This window comes from Giardia intestinalis, chromosome 1 (assembly GCF_000002435.2).
Source record: "Giardia intestinalis strain WB C6 chromosome 1, whole genome shotgun sequence".
NCBI lineage: Eukaryota > Fornicata > Diplomonadida > Hexamitidae > Giardia > Giardia duodenalis.
In genome coordinates, this window is record NC_051856.1 from 18,197 (window position 1) to 37,003 (window position 18,807).

An 18,807-nucleotide genomic window follows, 5' to 3' on the forward strand; every position below is an offset into this window, starting at 1 on the left:
AATGCAGCAGGTGCAGTCGACTCTTCTCGGGTTGTGGCGCTGATCCAATCAGACGCCGCGGCACGCCCCGAGCAGGCCTCGTCCAGCAGCGGGTGCTCTAGCCGCGCCCCTGAGGCAAGTCTGCTTCTGACCCCGTCCCTGTGCCGACCCCAGCGAGCCCCCGACGGCGCTGGAGAAGGAGCGCCTTGCGGAGCCCCTTACTGGCCCCTCGGTGCAGGAGGATCCCCGGATTACCGATTTGCGTGCGGCAGCCGGCGGGGCGCCCCGGGCCATCCTTACATCTACATGTCCAGCGAGTGCCGCAGCGGGCCGAGATGAAGCCGCGGGCGCCGATGCCGGGGCGCTGGCCACGGAGGCTGCAGCGTTAGTAGCCAGGCGAACCCCTTGGTTCGCGTTTTAGTTTTTGGGGTCCCAAGTTAGCGCCCCCGGAGCAGCACCGGCTGTACACTGTTCACTGCACTCGGTCGGCCGGATGGTGTAGCAGCTACGGCTACTCTAATTACGGCGCTTGATGTGTTTACTGCTGGGGGGTGCTGCTCTCCGTTCTACGGGGTGGCAGGAGTGCTCCCGCGTGCAGGTAGTACCAGTGGACGCCCCTCAGCTGCCGGGCCGGAGCGGCTCTTGGATGGGTGGACCTATCCTCCTCCGTGCGGCCGTCCCTCGGGCCTAGTAGACGTGCCTTGCTGTGTCCCGCAGCCCGGATCCTTGCCTTCAGACGCCAGCACGGAACTCTCTAAATTTGTCCTCCTGTGACATCCTATGCTGCCATGCACACTTCGTTTCTAGCAGGCCCTTAAGGTTGCAGCCCAGGACTACCGGCCCCCACATCATCAGATATGGTTGCTGACTGCGGCCGCCTACGCAGTCGCAGCTGGTTCCGCACTGGCCCTGTATCGGTAGCCTTGGCCTGCATCGCCGGTGTGCGGCCCACTTCGCTCTGCGGGTGTACCACGTATAGTTACCAGCCTCGTGATGTGGTGCACCGCTGGGGCAGATCCTAGCGGCAGTAATCCTGCAGCCCCATGTGGTCGTCTGGCAGTGGATGCGAAGGTTTGCAGGCGGGAGCGGAAGGTCGGGATGCTCTTGCCCACGTCACCGGGCGCCGTGGTCAAGGGCTCCGAAGACATGCCCAGCCCTCCGCTGGACGAGGATCGATGGGCCGCTCAGAGCCCCGCAAGCTGCGTCCAGGCTGGTATTAGGTGGCCCAATGACGTGGCGACGGGAGTTGTGAGGCGAGACCGCCACACGCCGAGCGTCGGGCCATTGCTACACCGACTCCCCAAAGGGACACACTCAGCCCGGGGCCGGATGTCCGCTTGTGTCCCAGAGTGAGCGCCTTGCATGCTTGCCGCGAGCAGCTATCTAGGGCTCGAGGTTAGCGGGCGGGCTCCAGCTATCGCCCCCTCATTGTCTCGGCCACCGGGACAGAACTCCCTTCTCCGGAGACGTGATCCTCGGGCCTGTGTGGCTCCCCTTCTTTGGAACGGGCTGGCTGTAGCCCTTCCGTATCATAGCCAGTGCTCTCTGAGGCCCTGATGACGCGCGGCTGTGTCTTGCACGTGTCGCTACAGTGGGACCCGCGCCTGTCCGTCCTTGCGTCGCCTACGGTGTAACCAGGGGCGACCCGGGCACGCTCCTATCGGCACATGGCGCCCTCCGCTGTGCTGGCTCCTGACGGCAGCCCACTCTACCGGGTCTGGTACTGCAAGGACCACCTATAGTGGGGGCAGGCGGGTGCGTCTACGCATCACCTCTGCGCTGTAGACAGTAGACGGCACGCCATCAGTTAGCACAAGATCCGGTCCGCGTCTTCTCCGGCTCTGTATCCATCGGGCTATGCTAACCATTACTATAGCCGCCCTATGACAGAACTAGGCCTTGCTTCGCAGAAATCCAAAAACAGGGGTCGTAGATCGGGCGGCGCGGGTCGCCCTCGGGCTAATCCACTGCCGCGGCACGGCCACTGCGGGCCCGTCCAGGTGGCCATGGAGCTGGGGGCGGCCTCGGTCGAGGATCATCGCTCGACGCGCCTCTCCTGCAGCGGCCAGGGCGTCCCGGCCGGTCTCGGGCGACGAGGACGCTATTGAGGCACGGAGAAGTACGGTGGCCCACAGGATTCGGCGGGGGGCCGGATCGCGCAGAGCTGGTTGAGGAGACTAGAGCGCCAGCCAGGCCGGGGCGCCGCCGGGGAGGCTGATATGGGTTTAGGTTACAGCGGGGGCATCTGGGCCGTCGTCTGCTGGCTCCAGGGCAGAAGAGCGGTAGACATGCCGGGCGGTCCCGCTGCTTATTTTTGGATTTTCTACTCTTTCACGCTGCATAGAAGGGGTGAGATCTTAGGAAAAACCGGGCTTTGAGGGTCTACTGGCATCGTGAAAGAGCAGTAGGCTGTACAGTGACGCGTTTACTACCTAAGTGGATGCCACTTACGCCTTCCCCCGACAGATGAACCACCAGCAGAGGAACCCTATGAGGCCCCCGACGACGACGATGGCTGCGACGGAGATCCCCGCGATGGCGCCAGTGCTGAGGCCGCTCTTGTTCATACTGTCTCCTCCAGTGTCTCCGCCGGTGCCATCGTCAGTCTTTTGTTGTGTCAAATAACAAGTAACAGCCCCGGAAGAACTGGCTGGCTCCTTGCAGCTCAGACAGTTTGGTACGCCTTTAATGCTTCCATCATCCTTGTCGCATGCTACGCACTTTGTTCCGGACTTATAGTATCCCGGGAAGCACTCCGAACACTGCTGTGAAGGAGCACTTCCTGTACATTTTGAGCAGCCAGCTGGACATGTCGGACAGACCTTTCCACTGGGCTGTTGTCCGTTCGCGCAAGTAGTGCACTCTCCATTGTTAGCTGCCGTGCAGACAGCCTTTCCAGGAAGCTTCGCCACACCATAGCATCCACCAGAAATGAGGGCGTATGCTCCTGTGCACGCCGTGCACTTCCCGCTTGCAGCTGTGCATACACTCGCGTCTCTCCCAATTTTTACTGCTGTGCACACTCCGTCGATTGGGGCATATCCCTCCTTGCACTGGGCACAGTACTTCGCGCCCCCCACGTCAGCCGTGCACTGCCCGTCTGCACAGTTGGTAATGAACGCACCAGTGCATTCCTTGACGCACCTCCCAGTCGCTCCGTTGGCCTCATACAGAAGGGAGTGTCCAGGGTAGCAGGCCGTGCAGGAGGTCTCCTTGTCGTCGGTCTGGCAGCTGGCACACGACGAGTGGCAGGGGGTGCAGACGTTTTGCTTGTCGTATGTCCCGGCGGGGCAGTTGTCCATGCACTCGTCCTTGAGGGGGCTGACCTTCTTACTAGCATGACACTTAGAGCAGGTGACCTTGACTCCTGCTTCAGGAGCAGGTGCTCTAGGTATGCATAGTTCGCAGTCTTCTATGCCACCGCTTCCAGCTTCACTACAGCCAGCACACTTCTTAACACCGTCGACGATTGTCGGGAAGAAGCCCTCGCCGCATCCTGATTCCGCGACGCACTCCATAACGCCTCTATCTATTTTCAAGTAGAGGTCTGCGGCACATTTGGTGCATATGGCGGCCTTAGTGCCACCAATTGATAGTTGCCCTGGCTGAGTACAGGTGACGCACTCGGCCACGCCCGTGTACTTCTTATCGCCAGTAAGCGTCACGCCCGTTGTATCCCCGCACGAAACAACCGAGTCGTGTGCGTTATCAGTGCCCGGCGGCAGGAAGTATCCTTCCTTAGCCTGTGTGCACACTCCAGCATTTGCTGTTTCACACATCGTGTTGCCAGGTGCCTGGCTATCCTTGTAGCATCCGCCCTTGTACATGAAGGACTTATTAGCGCACTGTGTGCACTTCCCATCTTGCTTCCGGGTACACTCGTTATTGTCTGCTGAGCACACTCCGTCCGTTGGGGCAGATTGAGACCCACCGCCGTTGCACTGCGAGCAGTATTTCTTGCCGTTGACGACGGCGCTACAGGCCTTGCAAGTGTTGGGCTCACTGCTAGCTACCTCTTCGCATTCGTCTCCGGCTTGCGCTGCCCGTACTAGCTCGAGTGCGAGACCGGTCAGCAAAAATGCATAGAACATTGCGGCCCGCGCAGCCCTGTCACGCAAGGTTATGGCAGCTCCACTTACCGCGCTTATACCCTTTCATGACGCTTGCCTATGCTGTATGACACACTGACAGAGATTACCCTTCATGTGGGCCTGCGTTGAGAGGTGGGGCCGTGCTGATTCCACCTTCGTGTGACTGGCCGGCTGTGAAACGGACCGATCGATGTAAGCTTCCTCCCTTGTGTTGCAAGGCATACCATAGTAACGGCTACACGGCGGTCATGTTTCGCTCTTCGCTGTGATGTGAGGGTTTCCTGGCGACCAGCTCTCCTGCTGTGCCAGTCACAAGGTCTGCCAAGGGACTCCTAGATTCTCCTGAATGCCTGACCAGCGACCCGATGGAGCCAGCCGTGCAATGTCCAGCAGCCCCGAGCCACGGGTCACCAGTGCATGCCTCGAACACTGTCCCCCCGAGATTCCACTGTTGAAGCCCGGCAGGAGCGATGCCCCGTGGAGGATGGCTACGTTCTATCGCGACGCACTGTGACTGTCCCCCTGCTCAGGGACGCCGTCTGTCATACGACCCAACCCGCTTGCACCACAGACTATTGGTGAACCCGCCCCCTGTCGACTCCCACGCACTGAAGGGCCCTACTGACCACTTTAGAGACCGTCCTTCGCCGGTCGCAGGCCCCTCTAAAGGAACTGGTGCCTCACCTGTTCCTATCTGGGATGGTTCCGCTACGGTGGACAGCCTTCGGGCACGCAATGATGTCCCAGCACCCCTAAAATGGTGGTTCCCCACTTGACCGGCTCTAGCCAGCCGCACCACAGCGTCTCCCAGACACGAGGGGTACCTCCGCGCACTAGAGAAGAGGCAACACTGGGGAGGCTTGATGCTATTCGGGCTGCCCGCTCCCTGCTGGCGAGGGGTAGTAGGGCCGTAGACAAACCAAACCGTTGCTATGCCTCTGGTCGGGTGCCCGGTTCCTCGAGTCGTGGCCGAGGGTGATCATCCAGCCGATACGCAGGGCGGCCACTGATACTGCCATCAATGAAATGCTCTTGTGCGCGAAACTCTCCTAGCAAGGCTAGTCCTCAACTAGCTGGCCAGAGGGCGGGCTACGTGCTATCTGAGAGGATAGCTAAATCTATGTTTTGTCGTAACGGGAAGGTTGGCACCGGATCAGCTCTTTGGGTCTTTGGCATCTTTGACGCGATATCTAACAAGTGCGTTACTGAATGGCTACTTAGAGAATAGAGTCACTGGTGAAATGTCTGCTTACGCTAGCAGTGCCTCGATGGGCCTCAATGTTATTAACAGCCTTTTATATTGTGCTGGGCTCCTTTGCAGCACCTTGCCAGCAAGACGGAGACCACATAGTGACCTGTCAGGTCAATAAGTGCGAGACGGTCGGGTCAGCCGAGATTTGTACCGAGTGCAAGGTCGGAGGCGTCCCGGTCGACGGCTTCTGCCGACCCTTCGGCTCCATCCAGGCCGCGGCGGCCGGGTGCACCAAAGCAGACGGGGCTGCTCTCGACAAGATGACAGCAACCTGCGAGAAGTGCGGCGACGGGTACTTCCTCTTCATGGGCGGGTGCTACAAGACAACCGACGGGCCCGGCAGCGAGATATGCACAAAGGCTGAGGGAGGACTGTGCACTGAGTGTAAGACAGCTAACGGCCTGTTCAAGAACCCGGCTACACCTCAGAAACCTGGTAGCGAGTGCATCTTGTGCCATGATGCCACAAATAGAAACGGGGTCATGGGAGTGGATAACTGTCTCAAGTGCACGGCACCTGGTGGCAATACAGGAGCGGCCACGTGTACTGAGTGCATGGCTGGAACGTATAAGAAGAGTGATACAGAGTGTGCTGCATGCCACAGCGACTGTGCCACATGCAGTGGAGCCAATCAAAATCAGTGCACATCGTGCGAGACAGGGAAGTACCTGAAAGGGACTGAGTGTGTAGACAAAGGTACGTGTAACAACAATCACTACCCCGATGACACTAGCATGACCTGCGTTGCCTGTACTGTCCTCGATGCCAACTGTGCAACATGCTCATTTGATAGTGCAACGGCAAAGGGCAAGTGTCTGACTTGTAATTCAAATAAGATTCCCAGGACAACCCTCGACGGAACCTCGACCTGTGTGGAAAATTCTTATGCTGGGTGTCAAGGAGCTGATAACGAGCTGTTCATGAAGGAGGACCAATCGGCGTGCTTATTATGCGGAGATACTAAAGACGTGGATAATAACAATAAAGGCAAAGAAGGGTGTAAGACATGCACTAAGAGTGCAGATGGCTCCCCTCCAACTTGCACAGCTTGCCTCGATGGATACTTCTTTGAACAGTCATCAAACACTTGTGAGGCTTGTGGGGCCAACTGTGTCACATGTTCAGCTAAAACAGATGAGACTAAATGTAAAACGTGCAAGGAGGGGTTCTTCCTGGCCGGCACCGGCGAAGGAAAGTGCATCTCGTGCGAGAATGGTAATGATAGTGGCTACAGCGGGCTTGCAGGATGCCTCTCTTGCACAGCCCCAGCCGCCCCGGGCCCGGCCAGCTGCAACCGCTGCAAGATCGGCTACAAGTTACAGGGAACAACGTGTGTGAAGACCTGCGAGGATACAACGGCTTGTGGGGGTACTTCTGGCGCCTGTGATGCTATAGTAATAGATGATAAGGGCAACACAAAGCATTATTGTTCCTACTGTGGGGATAGTGGTAAGTTCCCTATTGATGGTATATGCACTGATAGCAAAGGAACAAATGCTGGGTGTACTGATCACATTTGCAGCTATTGTGCTCAAGGGTACTTCCTATACATGGGTGGCTGCTATAGTACAGCAAGTCCACCTGGCAACTATATGTGCAAGACAGCTGAAGGTGGCAAGTGCACTGCTGTTAATGATGGTAATAGGTACTTCATAGTCCCAGAAGCAAAGGCTACTGATCAGTCTGTGTTGGCTTGTAGTAACCCCCTAGGCACACTAGTAGGCACTGATAGTGCTGCTAAGGCATATGTGGGGGTACTCAACTGTTCACAGTGTAAGGCCCCAGCAGCTCTGACTGAGGCTGGTATGACTGCTGCTGTCTGTACCTCCTGTGACAGTGGTAAGAAGCCCAACAGGGATGGCAGTGGGTGTGTGACATGCTCTGTGGGTGATTGCAAGAGCTGTGTGATGGATGATGTGTGTGGGGAGTGCAGTGATGGGTACAGTCTGGAGGGTGGTAAGTGTGTGTCCTCTGGCAGTAATAGGAGCGGGCTCTCCACGGGGGCCATCGCGGGGATCTCCGTCGCTGTCATCGTCGTCGTGGGGGGCCTCATAGGGTTCCTCTGCTGGTGGTTCATCTGTCGGGGGAAGGCGTAAGTGGCATCCACTTAGGTAGTAAACGCGTCACTGTACAGCCTACTGCTCTTTCACGATGCCAGTAGACCCTCAAAGCCCGGTTTTTCCTAAGATCTCACCCCTTCTATGCAGCGTGAAAGAGTAGAAAATCCAAAAATAAGCAGCGGGACCGCCCGGCATGTCTACCGCTCTTCTGCCCTGGAGCCAGCAGACGACGGCCCAGATGCCCCCGCTGTAACCTAAACCCATATCAGCCTTCCCGGCGGCGCCCCGGCCTGGCTGGCGCTCTAGTCTCCTCAACCAGCTCTGCGCGATCCGGCCCCCCGCCGAATCCTGTGGGCCACCGTACTTCTCCGTGCCTCAATAGCGTCCTCGTCGCCCGAGACCGGCCGGGACGCCCTGGCCGCTGCAGGAGAGGCGCGTCGAGCGATGATCCTCGACCGAGGCCGCCCCCAGCTCCATGGCCATCTGAACGTGCCCGCAGTGGCCGTGCCGCGGCAGTGGATTAGCCCGAGGGCGACCCGTGCCGCCCGATCTACGACCCCTGTTTTTGGATTTCTGCGAAGCAAGGCCTAGTTCTGTCATAGGGCGGCTATAGTAATGGTTAGCATAGCCCGATGGATACAGAGCCGGAGAAGACGCGGACCGGATCTTGTGCTAACTGATGGCGTGCCGTCTACTGTCTACAGCGCAGAGGTGATGCGTAGACGCACCCGCCTGCCCCCACTATAGGTGGTCCTTGCAGTACCAGACCCGGTAGAGTGGGCTGCCGTCAGGAGCCAGCACAGCGGAGGGCGCCATGTGCCGATAGGAGCGTGCCCGGGTCGCCCCTGGTTACACCGTAGGCGACGCAAGGACGGACAGGCGCGGGTCCCACTGTAGCGACACGTGCAAGACACAGCCGCGCGTCATCAGGGCCTCAGAGAGCACTGGCTATGATACGGAAGGGCTACAGCCAGCCCGTTCCAAAGAAGGGGAGCCACACAGGCCCGAGGATCACGTCTCCGGAGAAGGGAGTTCTGTCCCGGTGGCCGAGACAATGAGGGGGCGATAGCTGGAGCCCGCCCGCTAACCTCGAGCCCTAGATAGCTGCTCGCGGCAAGCATGCAAGGCGCTCACTCTGGGACACAAGCGGACATCCGGCCCCGGGCTGAGTGTGTCCCTTTGGGGAGTCGGTGTAGCAATGGCCCGACGCTCGGCGTGTGGCGGTCTCGCCTCACAACTCCCGTCGCCACGTCATTGGGCCACCTAATACCAGCCTGGACGCAGCTTGCGGGGCTCTGAGCGGCCCATCGATCCTCGTCCAGCGGAGGGCTGGGCATGTCTTCGGAGCCCTTGACCACGGCGCCCGGTGACGTGGGCAAGAGCATCCCGACCTTCCGCTCCCGCCTGCAAACCTTCGCATCCACTGCCAGACGACCACATGGGGCTGCAGGATTACTGCCGCTAGGATCTGCCCCAGCGGTGCACCACATCACGAGGCTGGTAACTATACGTGGTACACCCGCAGAGCGAAGTGGGCCGCACACCGGCGATGCAGGCCAAGGCTACCGATACAGGGCCAGTGCGGAACCAGCTGCGACTGCGTAGGCGGCCGCAGTCAGCAACCATATCTGATGATGTGGGGGCCGGTAGTCCTGGGCTGCAACCTTAAGGGCCTGCTAGAAACGAAGTGTGCATGGCAGCATAGGATGTCACAGGAGGACAAATTTAGAGAGTTCCGTGCTGGCGTCTGAAGGCAAGGATCCGGGCTGCGGGACACAGCAAGGCACGTCTACTAGGCCCGAGGGACGGCCGCACGGAGGAGGATAGGTCCACCCATCCAAGAGCCGCTCCGGCCCGGCAGCTGAGGGGCGTCCACTGGTACTACCTGCACGCGGGAGCACTCCTGCCACCCCGTAGAACGGAGAGCAGCACCCCCCAGCAGTAAACACATCAAGCGCCGTAATTAGAGTAGCCGTAGCTGCTACACCATCCGGCCGACCGAGTGCAGTGAACAGTGTACAGCCGGTGCTGCTCCGGGGGCGCTAACTTGGGACCCCAAAAACTAAAACGCGAACCAAGGGGTTCGCCTGGCTACTAACGCTGCAGCCTCCGTGGCCAGCGCCCCGGCATCGGCGCCCGCGGCTTCATCTCGGCCCGCTGCGGCACTCGCTGGACATGTAGATGTAAGGATGGCCCGGGGCGCCCCGCCGGCTGCCGCACGCAAATCGGTAATCCGGGGATCCTCCTGCACCGAGGGGCCAGTAAGGGGCTCCGCAAGGCGCTCCTTCTCCAGCGCCGTCGGGGGCTCGCTGGGGTCGGCACAGGGACGGGGTCAGAAGCAGACTTGCCTCAGGGGCGCGGCTAGAGCACCCGCTGCTGGACGAGGCCTGCTCGGGGCGTGCCGCGGCGTCTGATTGGATCAGCGCCACAACCCGAGAAGAGTCGACTGCACCTGCTGCATTTCGATTTGGCTTTTTGGGGCGCGCGGGGTGCTATTCTACGAGGGCGGGGAGCTCCTGCGAGTGCACGTGAGAGTACGCCAACTGCCCGTCCGACGAGGTCCTGCGGAAGAGCTGCAGCCCGCCCCTGTAGCGTTGCAACTGTGGAAATGCTGCCAGTAGATAGGGCGTCCTCCGGCGGAGATACAGGAGAGCCCCGCCACCCGGCCAGCGAGAGCCTGCCTGCAAAGACGGCACGCTCACCGGCCCATGCGCCTCCTTCAACGTGGGCCCGTCGAACCGGTCTCGATGACCTGCACGGTGATCCTGAGGAGCTCCCAAGCTGGGCGTGCTCTCCGCAGCAGGCGACTGCCCGCAGGAGCCGCGGAAGGCCTCTGCAGCCCTGCCTATGTACGATCCCGGGCGGCCCAATGCCGGCAAGAGGCGTGCGTGACGCTGACAAGGCCTCGGCCGCCCATCAGCCTGGGACCGTGGTGAGGAACATGCTAGAGGTAATGCCCGCACGCACGGCCTCCCAGCCCGGAGAACGCCGCATTCCGATTCGCGCGAGCGCCGACGTTTCAAACTTTTTATTCCACCTTGCCATGTGCATTCGCCGGCCGTCGGTCCGTGTGCCGGGTCGTCGAACAGGACACGCGTCTTCCTGTTAGCGCCGCGACTGAGGCGACCGGGGGAGCCGGTGCGAGGGCTGGGCCTGTTTGGGCGCCCCCGCGGCTAGCGCTGGCCACTCCTGCGCCCACTGGAGGGACGTCGCAGGCTCTCGCTGCCTTCTACCACGAACGGGTCCGCCGCATCCCTCCGAGTGGCAGGGCGACAGTCCGCGGCAGCATGCACGCACTCGAGGTCCATCTTATATGCTGCAGACCATACTGGGAGACTACTTCTTGCCCGGAGCTACCAGCCTGGACCAGCAACTTCTAGCACGACTACGCGTCTCCTCGTCGAGTTGTGCAGTTGTTTTGGAAGCATCCTCCGAGGGTTGGAATGGTACCCAACGCTACCTTCTAGTGCAGCTTGAAGCTATCCTTACCTCGGCTCACCGCTCCACCTGGATAGCCTTAGGAGTCTACAAGCTACGCCTGATCTACCCATCGAGCCACTGCCCGTTAGTACCATGAACATCTGGTCCTTCCACTGTAGAACGCTACCTATGGGCATGGAGACTACTGGCATTGCTAATACCACCGGGTCCTTATTTACTGCCTCTCCTTAGGTTCTCATATCGTCTCGTCCATCCGTCACCTATAGTGTGGGGATGTGCGCCTCGTTGCTTCATCTGTATACCGAAGTTCTCAATACGATGGGAAGGCACTTTGTCCAGCAAACCATCCTATTGATCTGCTGGTTGTATGCATCGTGATATCACAACCTTTGGGAACGTGTATGTAACGGCTAACATGGTACTGCCCTTCCATAGCCGCAAGGGAGCTGAGCTTCATGCGTGGCCATCCCCAGTTCTTGCTCGGTCCCAGGCGTTTCGAGTTTTGTCAGAAGGATTGCGCTATCCTGCACGCTCGTATATCGGTCCTGCATGCACCATCTCCCTTTTAGACGCCATTCTCACCGACTCCATTGTGTTGTCTGCTACCTCGCCTGTATTGTGGCTCTAGGAAGGCCACTGGAGTCCCGTGCATAAGTGAAGTGGATTTGCTTTCTTTCATTGTGCAGGACGTCAAAAATTTGCACTCTCATACTTTCGCACACTCACCCGCTTTTTTGTCATCCTATCCATACCCCGGCTATCTCAGTGGTTGCTCTGGACAACCAGGCGATAGAGAATGTCGATGAAAGCAATCATATAACTGGCAGGATCGTCCCTTTGTCCGGTTAATTCTCCCAATCCCATGACTCCCTAGCTGTAGTAGGTACTGTATTAGTTCCTTTACTAAGGCGTACATTTTCCTCAGCACATAGCTTATAAGTTTACAGTTTTCTTAATTCCGTTAGCCAACTCAGCAAGTAGGATATCTTAAGCGTTAAGAACCATCAGGGACCTCTACGATGAAGTCCTTGAGTCGCTTATCACCGTTGGTCGCAGAGCAGGTCCGCTTGAGCTCAGATTCTATCACCTCAACCATACTATTCCAAGCCGCAGAGTCTTGGGTATTGTAGTATTGACAGAGATCGGTCTTATCTATGCTAGCTAGTGATAGGCTAGTGGATCGTGGCTCAGATGCAAGGCCCGAGCGTTCCCACAGTCGAAATAGACTGCCCGAAGCTTCAGAAGAGACCTGAATCTGCGCGTCTGTCATTGGAATTAGAGCCGATTGGTGCGATTCTGTACGCATGTTATCAGCCGTTGTTTCTAGAATAGAATAGTTAGCAATAGTAGAATAGCCAGAGTAATGCGGGACAGTCGGCTTGTGGCCGAGAGTATCTGGTACGCGCAGGTTGGCTTGAAGAGACATCATGTTAAGTACTTCTGTACTCCGCGAGGCACTCTTGGCGGAAGCATACCCAGAAGTAATGTACGGAAAGAACTTAACAGGAAGTAGTAGTATCAGGATGAAGACAAACACATTGTAAGTAGAGTGGGAATCCGATGCAGTGGGAGAGCTCCCGAAGCCTGTATAGGTATCTGTACCTGTTAGTGACCCAGAGTCATATGCCCCCTGCGGATAAACTGAGTCACTTGGTGGCGGCAGTGGTAGTACGTCGCCATTCAATGGCAGTTGGAGGGGTCCACTGAGGCAATTATCATAAGCATAGTTATCTCCATAGTAGCTCTCGCCTGGACGCACGGGGCATTCATGGCCCTGCGTGGTAGCTATAAGTGTGTCCTGGTTCAGAGTATTATAGCCCACATTTCGTGAATGAGAGATTGTCCTAATGAACATCAAGATTCCGTCTATGCTACGAAGTATCTTTTCTGTGTGAACGTTGAGAATCTTCTGGAGGGCGGCGTTTTCTTCCCTCAGTCGCAGGTTATCTTCCCGCAGCTTTTGCAGATCCTCCTTGAGGAGTATCTGATCCTCCTTGACCCGCTCCCGGTACCGCTTGGCGGCCAGGCGGCCATTCTCCTTCCGCTTGTCAGTGTCCAGATCCGGTTTACACTTGTACGGCTCCGGTCCCCACGTCCCCGAGCCAGGATCAGAGGCCAGGTGCCCATAGTAAGGTTGTTGTGGGGACCCGACCCTGCCCAGCTCGGAGGAAACCCCCAAAGAGGGATCAAATGTAAAGGGTAGTGTCATTTATTTTTGCTCCTGTTTCTGCTGTGACCTAATCTGACGTCAAATGTATCAGGGAGTACGGGCGCCTTTAATTCCTATGTGACCTTTGCGGCCTCTGGCTGCTTGAGCGTGTCTATGACCTCTTGTCGCGCTTCCACTATGTGCTTCTGCAAAGACTTTAGCAGCTCCAGCTTACCGCCGGCGGCTTTTATTGTCTCTTTGTCAATTTTGAGGTATCCCAGATCGTGCGCCTCCACCGCGCCCTTGGGATAGCGCTTGTCCCGATCGGCCAGGACCTGGGCCGACGGATAGACCTTTCGTACCGCTGCCTCTATTTCCGCCAACGACGGCCGTGGCACGCTGTGCTCCAATCCCAGGCGCCGTCCGTCTTTCAAGGACGCTTCTGAATCCATGTAGCGCGGGTATATGATGCATGCCTTGCCCATTTTTTTGTATGCCACAATAATCAAAACATAGGTCGATGGTCTCCGTTGTTTTTGAAAACGACGACTACACAGTTATCAACAAGCCCCCAAATCTTCATATAGATGGGGACTACCCCCAGACTGTCCGCTCGTGGTATCTGGCGACCAGAGGGAGAGCGCCTCGCTTTGTCAACCAACTCGACTATCCTACCTCGGGGCTTATGGTTATAGCGTCGAGTAGAAAGGCTGCTGGATTTGCCGGCCGCGAGTTTCAAGCACGAGCCGTCGCAAAGACGTACGTCGCCTTAGTAGTTGGTGATGTCGCCAGCCAAACAATCTCGGCCCCAATAGCAGATGATGCGGCTGATCCTCGGCAGTTTTGCATGTGCATTAGTGAAACGGGAAAACATTCAGAGACACACGTGGAGCGGATTGCGGCTATCCCCGAAGACTTGCGTGAGCTCAGCCCTTCACTGCCACAAGGCCTTTATACGCTCGTTGTTCTTCGCCCTGTCACAGGCAGGAGACACCAGCTTCGGCTTCATTTGGCGCATATTGGTCACCCCATCGTCGGGGATCAGCTCTATGGAGGCGGACTGACGGATACCAATCAATGTGGTGAAGAAGAACGCCTCTGCCTTCATGCCCTTATGCTCTCCATTCCAAATCTATCGGGACTACCTCTTTTAGAGGCACCTCTGGAGTTTCCAAGTGATTTACTTGCGATAGTGTTCAATAAATATAAGCATACAATTGAGAGCATGCCTGTACGTGTCAGTACCCCTTGTACTGACCTTCCCTCAAGCTAGGGTTGCTTGTCTAAGGCCTTTAGCTTAGTGAGGGCCTTGCTTATTCATATTTTTAGTCAAAGCGTTATACAGCTGTGTTTGTAGCTCCTCGTTGACAGGCAGAGATGTCTCCACCTGGGCTCCTAACGTGCGCTGAATCACAGAGGACAAAAGATCCGACCTTTCCCGGCTCAAGGAAAGCTCCTGACTTCTCACCAAAGCGTCGCCCTCGGCAGTATTGTCGTGAATTGCCAAGAGTTGACCGGGCATAGCATATGCGTGCGCTTTCTTTGGCTCCTGCAGCATGGATGAATCCACTATCGGCGCCTGTGGGCTATGAGCCGCGGTGTGTAGGTATATCTTGGTGATGTTTCTATTGGATGCCTCTGTCATCCTTCTCGACGGAGAGCTGGGCAATGCAGTCGGCCCAGAATCGTTTAAGTCAGCAGCGAGCAAAGGGAGCTTATCAAATGCGTCTATAGAGAGATCCTTTGATAAGCGGCCCGTTCCAGCCGGTGATAAAGGGAAGACGTCCTTTGGATCGACTATCGAGGCGGGCAGCTTTCTGGTCTTCCGTTTCTTGTTTGTCACCAGCTCTTGCAAATCGGCGGCAAGGTCATTGAGAATTCGGCCATGCGGTTCGCTCTTCTCTCCGCCGCTGGTTCGAATGTGAGGAGTTGTCTCCAAGTTGTGTGGAAAGAGGATTGGAGACAGAGTTGTGGGAAGCTCCACCTGTTGTTGAGGACGGGAACTGCTATCGTCAATCATCGGTTGCTGGTATGGTTGGACGTGGGAAGTGTACTCCCTTATCTCAGGGCTTTTCTCGGAGATGGTTATAGACGGCGTTTGCTGCGTAGATTCTCTTGTTGGCGAGATAGGTAGAGTGCTTTTAGAGACGGGCTGGCTCTCTTCTGTATCTGATACGTGCCTCTGCTGTGCCACGGGCCCCAGCGTGGTAACTGTCGACCCGAAGCTTTTATGAATATCAACCTCGGGTGCAGAGGTCCCTAATGCCGTAGCAGATTGTCTACTGGTAGCACTTACACGAATATCTAGTGTATCGTTATTGGGCTTACCTCCGTCCTGCTCTACTCTGTTCTTAAGCTGATATTGCCTTGAGCCGGCCCTCTTTGCATTGTCCTTTTTGGCGGAAGTTGGGCGCTTTTCTTTAGTGATGCTTGAAGATGGTAGCTTGACGGATTTTTCTACACCTACTGCAGGCTTTGGCCTGGCACTTTGCGGTCGCCTTCCACGTGTAGCATTAGATGATTCTCTGTTGCTCCTGTTATCAGCATTTTCTCTTTGCGTGGATATATGTGAGTGTGCCTCCTCTGCGCCCTGGCATGCCTCTTTGTTGCTGATAGACGTATGCGCTTTGTTGCCTGATCGAGACCTTGAATCAGTAGTTGCTGATGGTCTATGATCGGGCTTCCATGGCCTCTGAGGGGCCTCCGGTATTGTGTGTGTTGCAGCCTCTGAGAAAGCAGCACCGCTCCCAGAAGCATGGCCGATAACCGTTGGGGCTTTATCATCGCTGGGAATACGATAACGTTCCAATTGTTCAGAGAGGGTTTCTGGTTTAGTGAGAGAATTAGACTGTCTTCTTTGCTGAGGAAAGCGTGCGCACGGTCTTTGCACTGTGTTTAGTACACCTTCTTGGCAAGCGGCCTCATCTAGCTCCTGTTTATAACTTGCCATGCTGTTATATTGCCTATTCCATTGTATTGTTTGGATACTGTATCTCTTAATGAAGGACCCATCCTCCCTGCTCCTCCCTGCACCATCTGAAGGGTCTGCTTCTTCGCTATAGTCATACAACTGCTGCGTATCGTTCTTACCATATTTCTTCAAGAGATCTACGGATGCTGCCTGTGTCTCCGGGGCAGTCCCACAATTATCTGCAAGACCTTTATCTCTGGGTTGATTGGCATCCGAGACCAATGCTTTCACTGGTTCGTTGATGATTATATTCTTCTTTGTATACGTTTCTGCATCGCCCTCGTTGCTCTCTAGTTTCATGTTATGTCGCCACGGCTTTGCATAGTCCCTTTGATCTTCCCAAATGTCATGCCTGTTTCTAAATACCTTGTGGTCTCTGCAATTGTCTTCAACGTAAGCCATTGCAAGGTCTGTTGCCAGCATATCCATAACGACATGGTTGTTAGTCTGCTTGAGCGTCCTTTCATGTGTGTCGTTTTCATGATCCAAAAGGAGGTTTTGCTTATACTCAAGAGAATTGTAATTGGATCGTGTGGAAGACGGGCGTTTAACATTGGCTCCGTGAGCACTTGTGACGTTCTGCATGATTGCTTTTTTATACGCCAAGTAACTATTGGTACTAGGAAGAGACACGGATGTGGCCATGCTTCCCGAAATGTGTGGTTTAGGCGACCCTTGTCGCGACGGTTGCTTGGACGCAGGAGGTGTCAGGCCTTCCTGCCGCTGGGGGGACTGAGGGACAGACGCTTGGCTCGCCATTTCGCCCTTTGACTCACGTGGTGATGAGGTTGGTGACACACTTCTTTCCTGCTTCTGGGACGCGTCGGGCTCTTTAGATTTAGAGGAAGATCGACTAGCGGTTTTCTGTTGACTCTTCCCAAGTGACCTCCGAGGACTTTTAGAGGTTGGTGTGCTGGCTTTAGAGTTGCTCTTCACATTAGATGACTTGCTGTTAATGGTTGAGCACGACGCAGTCCTATGGCTTTGGTGCATACTTCCGACTCTACTCGTTGACCGTGAGTCTAGATATGAAAGGCGATATTGCATTAAGCGCTTGTCAAACGTTTCAGACTTATCAAAGCTCAGTCTATCAAGATATCGTTCCGGAAAGCTGAGTCGGAACTGATCCTTCAGCTTGTCCTCCGGGAGCCTTACACGCCGTATGTCTCCGTTATCCGTATACTCCTTGGCCAACTGCAGCGACCCTGCCATGCTCCTACTGGACTTTGTCCGCGCATCCTTGGGCATTAATTCTGGGATTGAAGTCTTTTTCCAGAATTTGTTCCTTTCAGTGTTTAGTGTCTTTGTCTTTTATCTTAGCTTTTCTATTAATTGAAAGTCGAAAATAAAGTGATGATTCGAATTACCGCCCGAGGGCCCTCGGGCTCCGCTGAGGACATGCTGGTCTGACTCCTTTGCTCAACCTTTCCCTCTCCCTGTGACCGCGCGTGGCTCCTGCAGTGAATGCCTCTGTCTGTTTTCCATTTTTTACTCTGCGCTCGTCCGATGAGGTGCTGCAAAAAGGTGGACACCCAGGAAGACAACCATATTGCTCCGCTTGCTCCCAAGATGGCAGAACGTCTTGCAAATAGCATCTATCCTCCCTGTCTCAGGGCTCCCTGCACTTCCCCCGGCGATTCAGATGCGCCCAAGTCGACCTCTATCAAGCCAGCATTGGAGGACATGGTCATTGACGGAGTTCGTGGTAATTTGGTATGGAGAGGGCCTGGCTCCCTCTCTGGCACAGAACTTCGTATATCCAATTGCCACGACTCCACAATAGTCCTCCTTGATAACGTCAGCACAGTCACCGTCGACGACTGTGTGGGTTGTGACATTGTCCTTGTTGCAAGCAGCCAGAGCACATTCCTCCGCTCCTCCACAAGGTGCCGCTTCGCTGTCTCCTCTGGCCAACTACGCACCCGAGACCTAACTGCTTGCTCCATTTTCCTCCACTGCAACACAGATCCCATTATTGAGTCCTCCGAGGATCTCACCTTCATGCCGTTTTGCATTGGCATAAATCTGCCCGATGCCTTCTCCGACAACTCCAAGGTAGAGCAAGTAGTTTACTACATTAACTACGCAATCCAGAGCGCCCAGGCGCGTGCTTCACTGATAGGACTGAAGAATCGTTTTGAGAGAGTGTACAACTTCACCCCTGAGAAGAACACCTATAAGGTGGTTCTTCAGCCATCTGCAAATTGCACAGATATCGAGAAGCCACCAACTGTTCGATTCCCGTCTAATACATCGGATCTGTGGAATGATGCCAACGTACTGACTACTTATAATGCCCCAAAGACTGGAGATCTGGGGAAGGCTATAGTGACCACGTCCGGCGGAATGGTCCATGGAATGATGAGGCCTACGTCGCTAGCTCAAACAAATCTTTTCGGCGATGAGCACTGCTACTTCTGGGTAGACGGTATTGATACCACGCTTCCCTCACGTGAGTATAGTATACGATACAGCCAGGCATCGTTGTGGTGGTCTTCACAGCTGTATGGCCTGCTGGCAATGCACAAGTTGTATATTCGCCAGGTTGCAGCTGTACTCCCAAGTCCAACCGTGGAGCGTGGCGGCATCCCGGTTAGTCACGGATTCATCGTTGACGTTTCGGCTCCTAATAACACACTTCAAGCACTGGTAGAGGCGACCCAGAAGTTCAAACAGTGCAGTCTAGAGCTTCCACCAGTGAAGATCCTGAGTGGTGCGGATATATTCAGAGCACATGAATTGATTGCGTTCTGGAATAGTGAAATGAGCCTTGCCTAGAAATCTACTGGGTAATGGGGCTTAGAAGTAAGAGATCGCGTAAATACGGTTCTTTAAGTAACTGATTTAGTTTAGAGACAGATTGC

General features: G+C 55.8%; 7 protein-coding genes across 7 annotated transcripts; 3 read left to right on the top strand and 4 right to left on the bottom strand.

The window, feature by feature from the left end:
• Window positions 1–2,426: 2,426 nt before the first annotated feature.
• GL50803_0050370 (VSP AS12) lies at window positions 2,427–4,070 on the bottom strand (the record flags this gene model as incomplete). The annotated part of the gene is made up of 1 exon (XM_001704367.1): window positions 2,427–4,070. The coding sequence occupies one exon, from the start codon at window positions 4,068–4,070 to the stop codon at window positions 2,427–2,429; it is 1,644 nt and encodes a 547-aa protein (XP_001704419.1).
• Window positions 4,071–5,348: 1,278 nt separating this feature from the next.
• Window positions 5,349–7,418, top strand: GL50803_00137614 (VSP; the record flags this gene model as incomplete). Its single annotated transcript, XM_038045724.1, has 1 exon — window positions 5,349–7,418. One exon carries the CDS (start codon window positions 5,349–5,351, stop codon window positions 7,416–7,418), a length of 2,070 nt encoding a protein of 689 aa, XP_037901531.1.
• Window positions 7,419–11,817: 4,399 nt separating this feature from the next.
• On the bottom strand, window positions 11,818–13,032 carry GL50803_0094525 (bZIP family protein; the record flags this gene model as incomplete). Its single annotated transcript, XM_001704363.1, has 1 exon — window positions 11,818–13,032. One exon carries the CDS (start codon window positions 13,030–13,032, stop codon window positions 11,818–11,820), a length of 1,215 nt encoding a protein of 404 aa, XP_001704415.1.
• A 74-nt stretch (window positions 13,033–13,106) lies between these two features.
• GL50803_0037907 (Signal recognition particle 19 kDa protein) lies at window positions 13,107–13,457 on the bottom strand (the record flags this gene model as incomplete). Its single annotated transcript, XM_001704362.1, has 1 exon — window positions 13,107–13,457. One exon carries the CDS (start codon window positions 13,455–13,457, stop codon window positions 13,107–13,109), a length of 351 nt encoding a protein of 116 aa, XP_001704414.1.
• Window positions 13,458–13,492: 35 nt separating this feature from the next.
• Window positions 13,493–14,245, top strand: GL50803_001830 (Ribosomal large subunit pseudouridine synthase D; the record flags this gene model as incomplete). Its single annotated transcript, XM_001704360.1, has 1 exon — window positions 13,493–14,245. The coding sequence occupies one exon, from the start codon at window positions 13,493–13,495 to the stop codon at window positions 14,243–14,245; it is 753 nt and encodes a 250-aa protein (XP_001704412.1).
• Window positions 14,246–14,269: 24 nt separating this feature from the next.
• On the bottom strand, window positions 14,270–17,191 carry GL50803_0094534 (uncharacterized protein; the record flags this gene model as incomplete). The annotated part of the gene is made up of 1 exon (XM_001704359.1): window positions 14,270–17,191. One exon carries the CDS (start codon window positions 17,189–17,191, stop codon window positions 14,270–14,272), a length of 2,922 nt encoding a protein of 973 aa, XP_001704411.1.
• A 258-nt stretch (window positions 17,192–17,449) lies between these two features.
• Window positions 17,450–18,721, top strand: GL50803_007655 (Tubulin binding cofactor C; the record flags this gene model as incomplete). The annotated part of the gene is made up of 1 exon (XM_001704357.2): window positions 17,450–18,721. The coding sequence occupies one exon, from the start codon at window positions 17,450–17,452 to the stop codon at window positions 18,719–18,721; it is 1,272 nt and encodes a 423-aa protein (XP_001704409.2).
• Window positions 18,722–18,807: the final 86 nt, after the last annotated feature.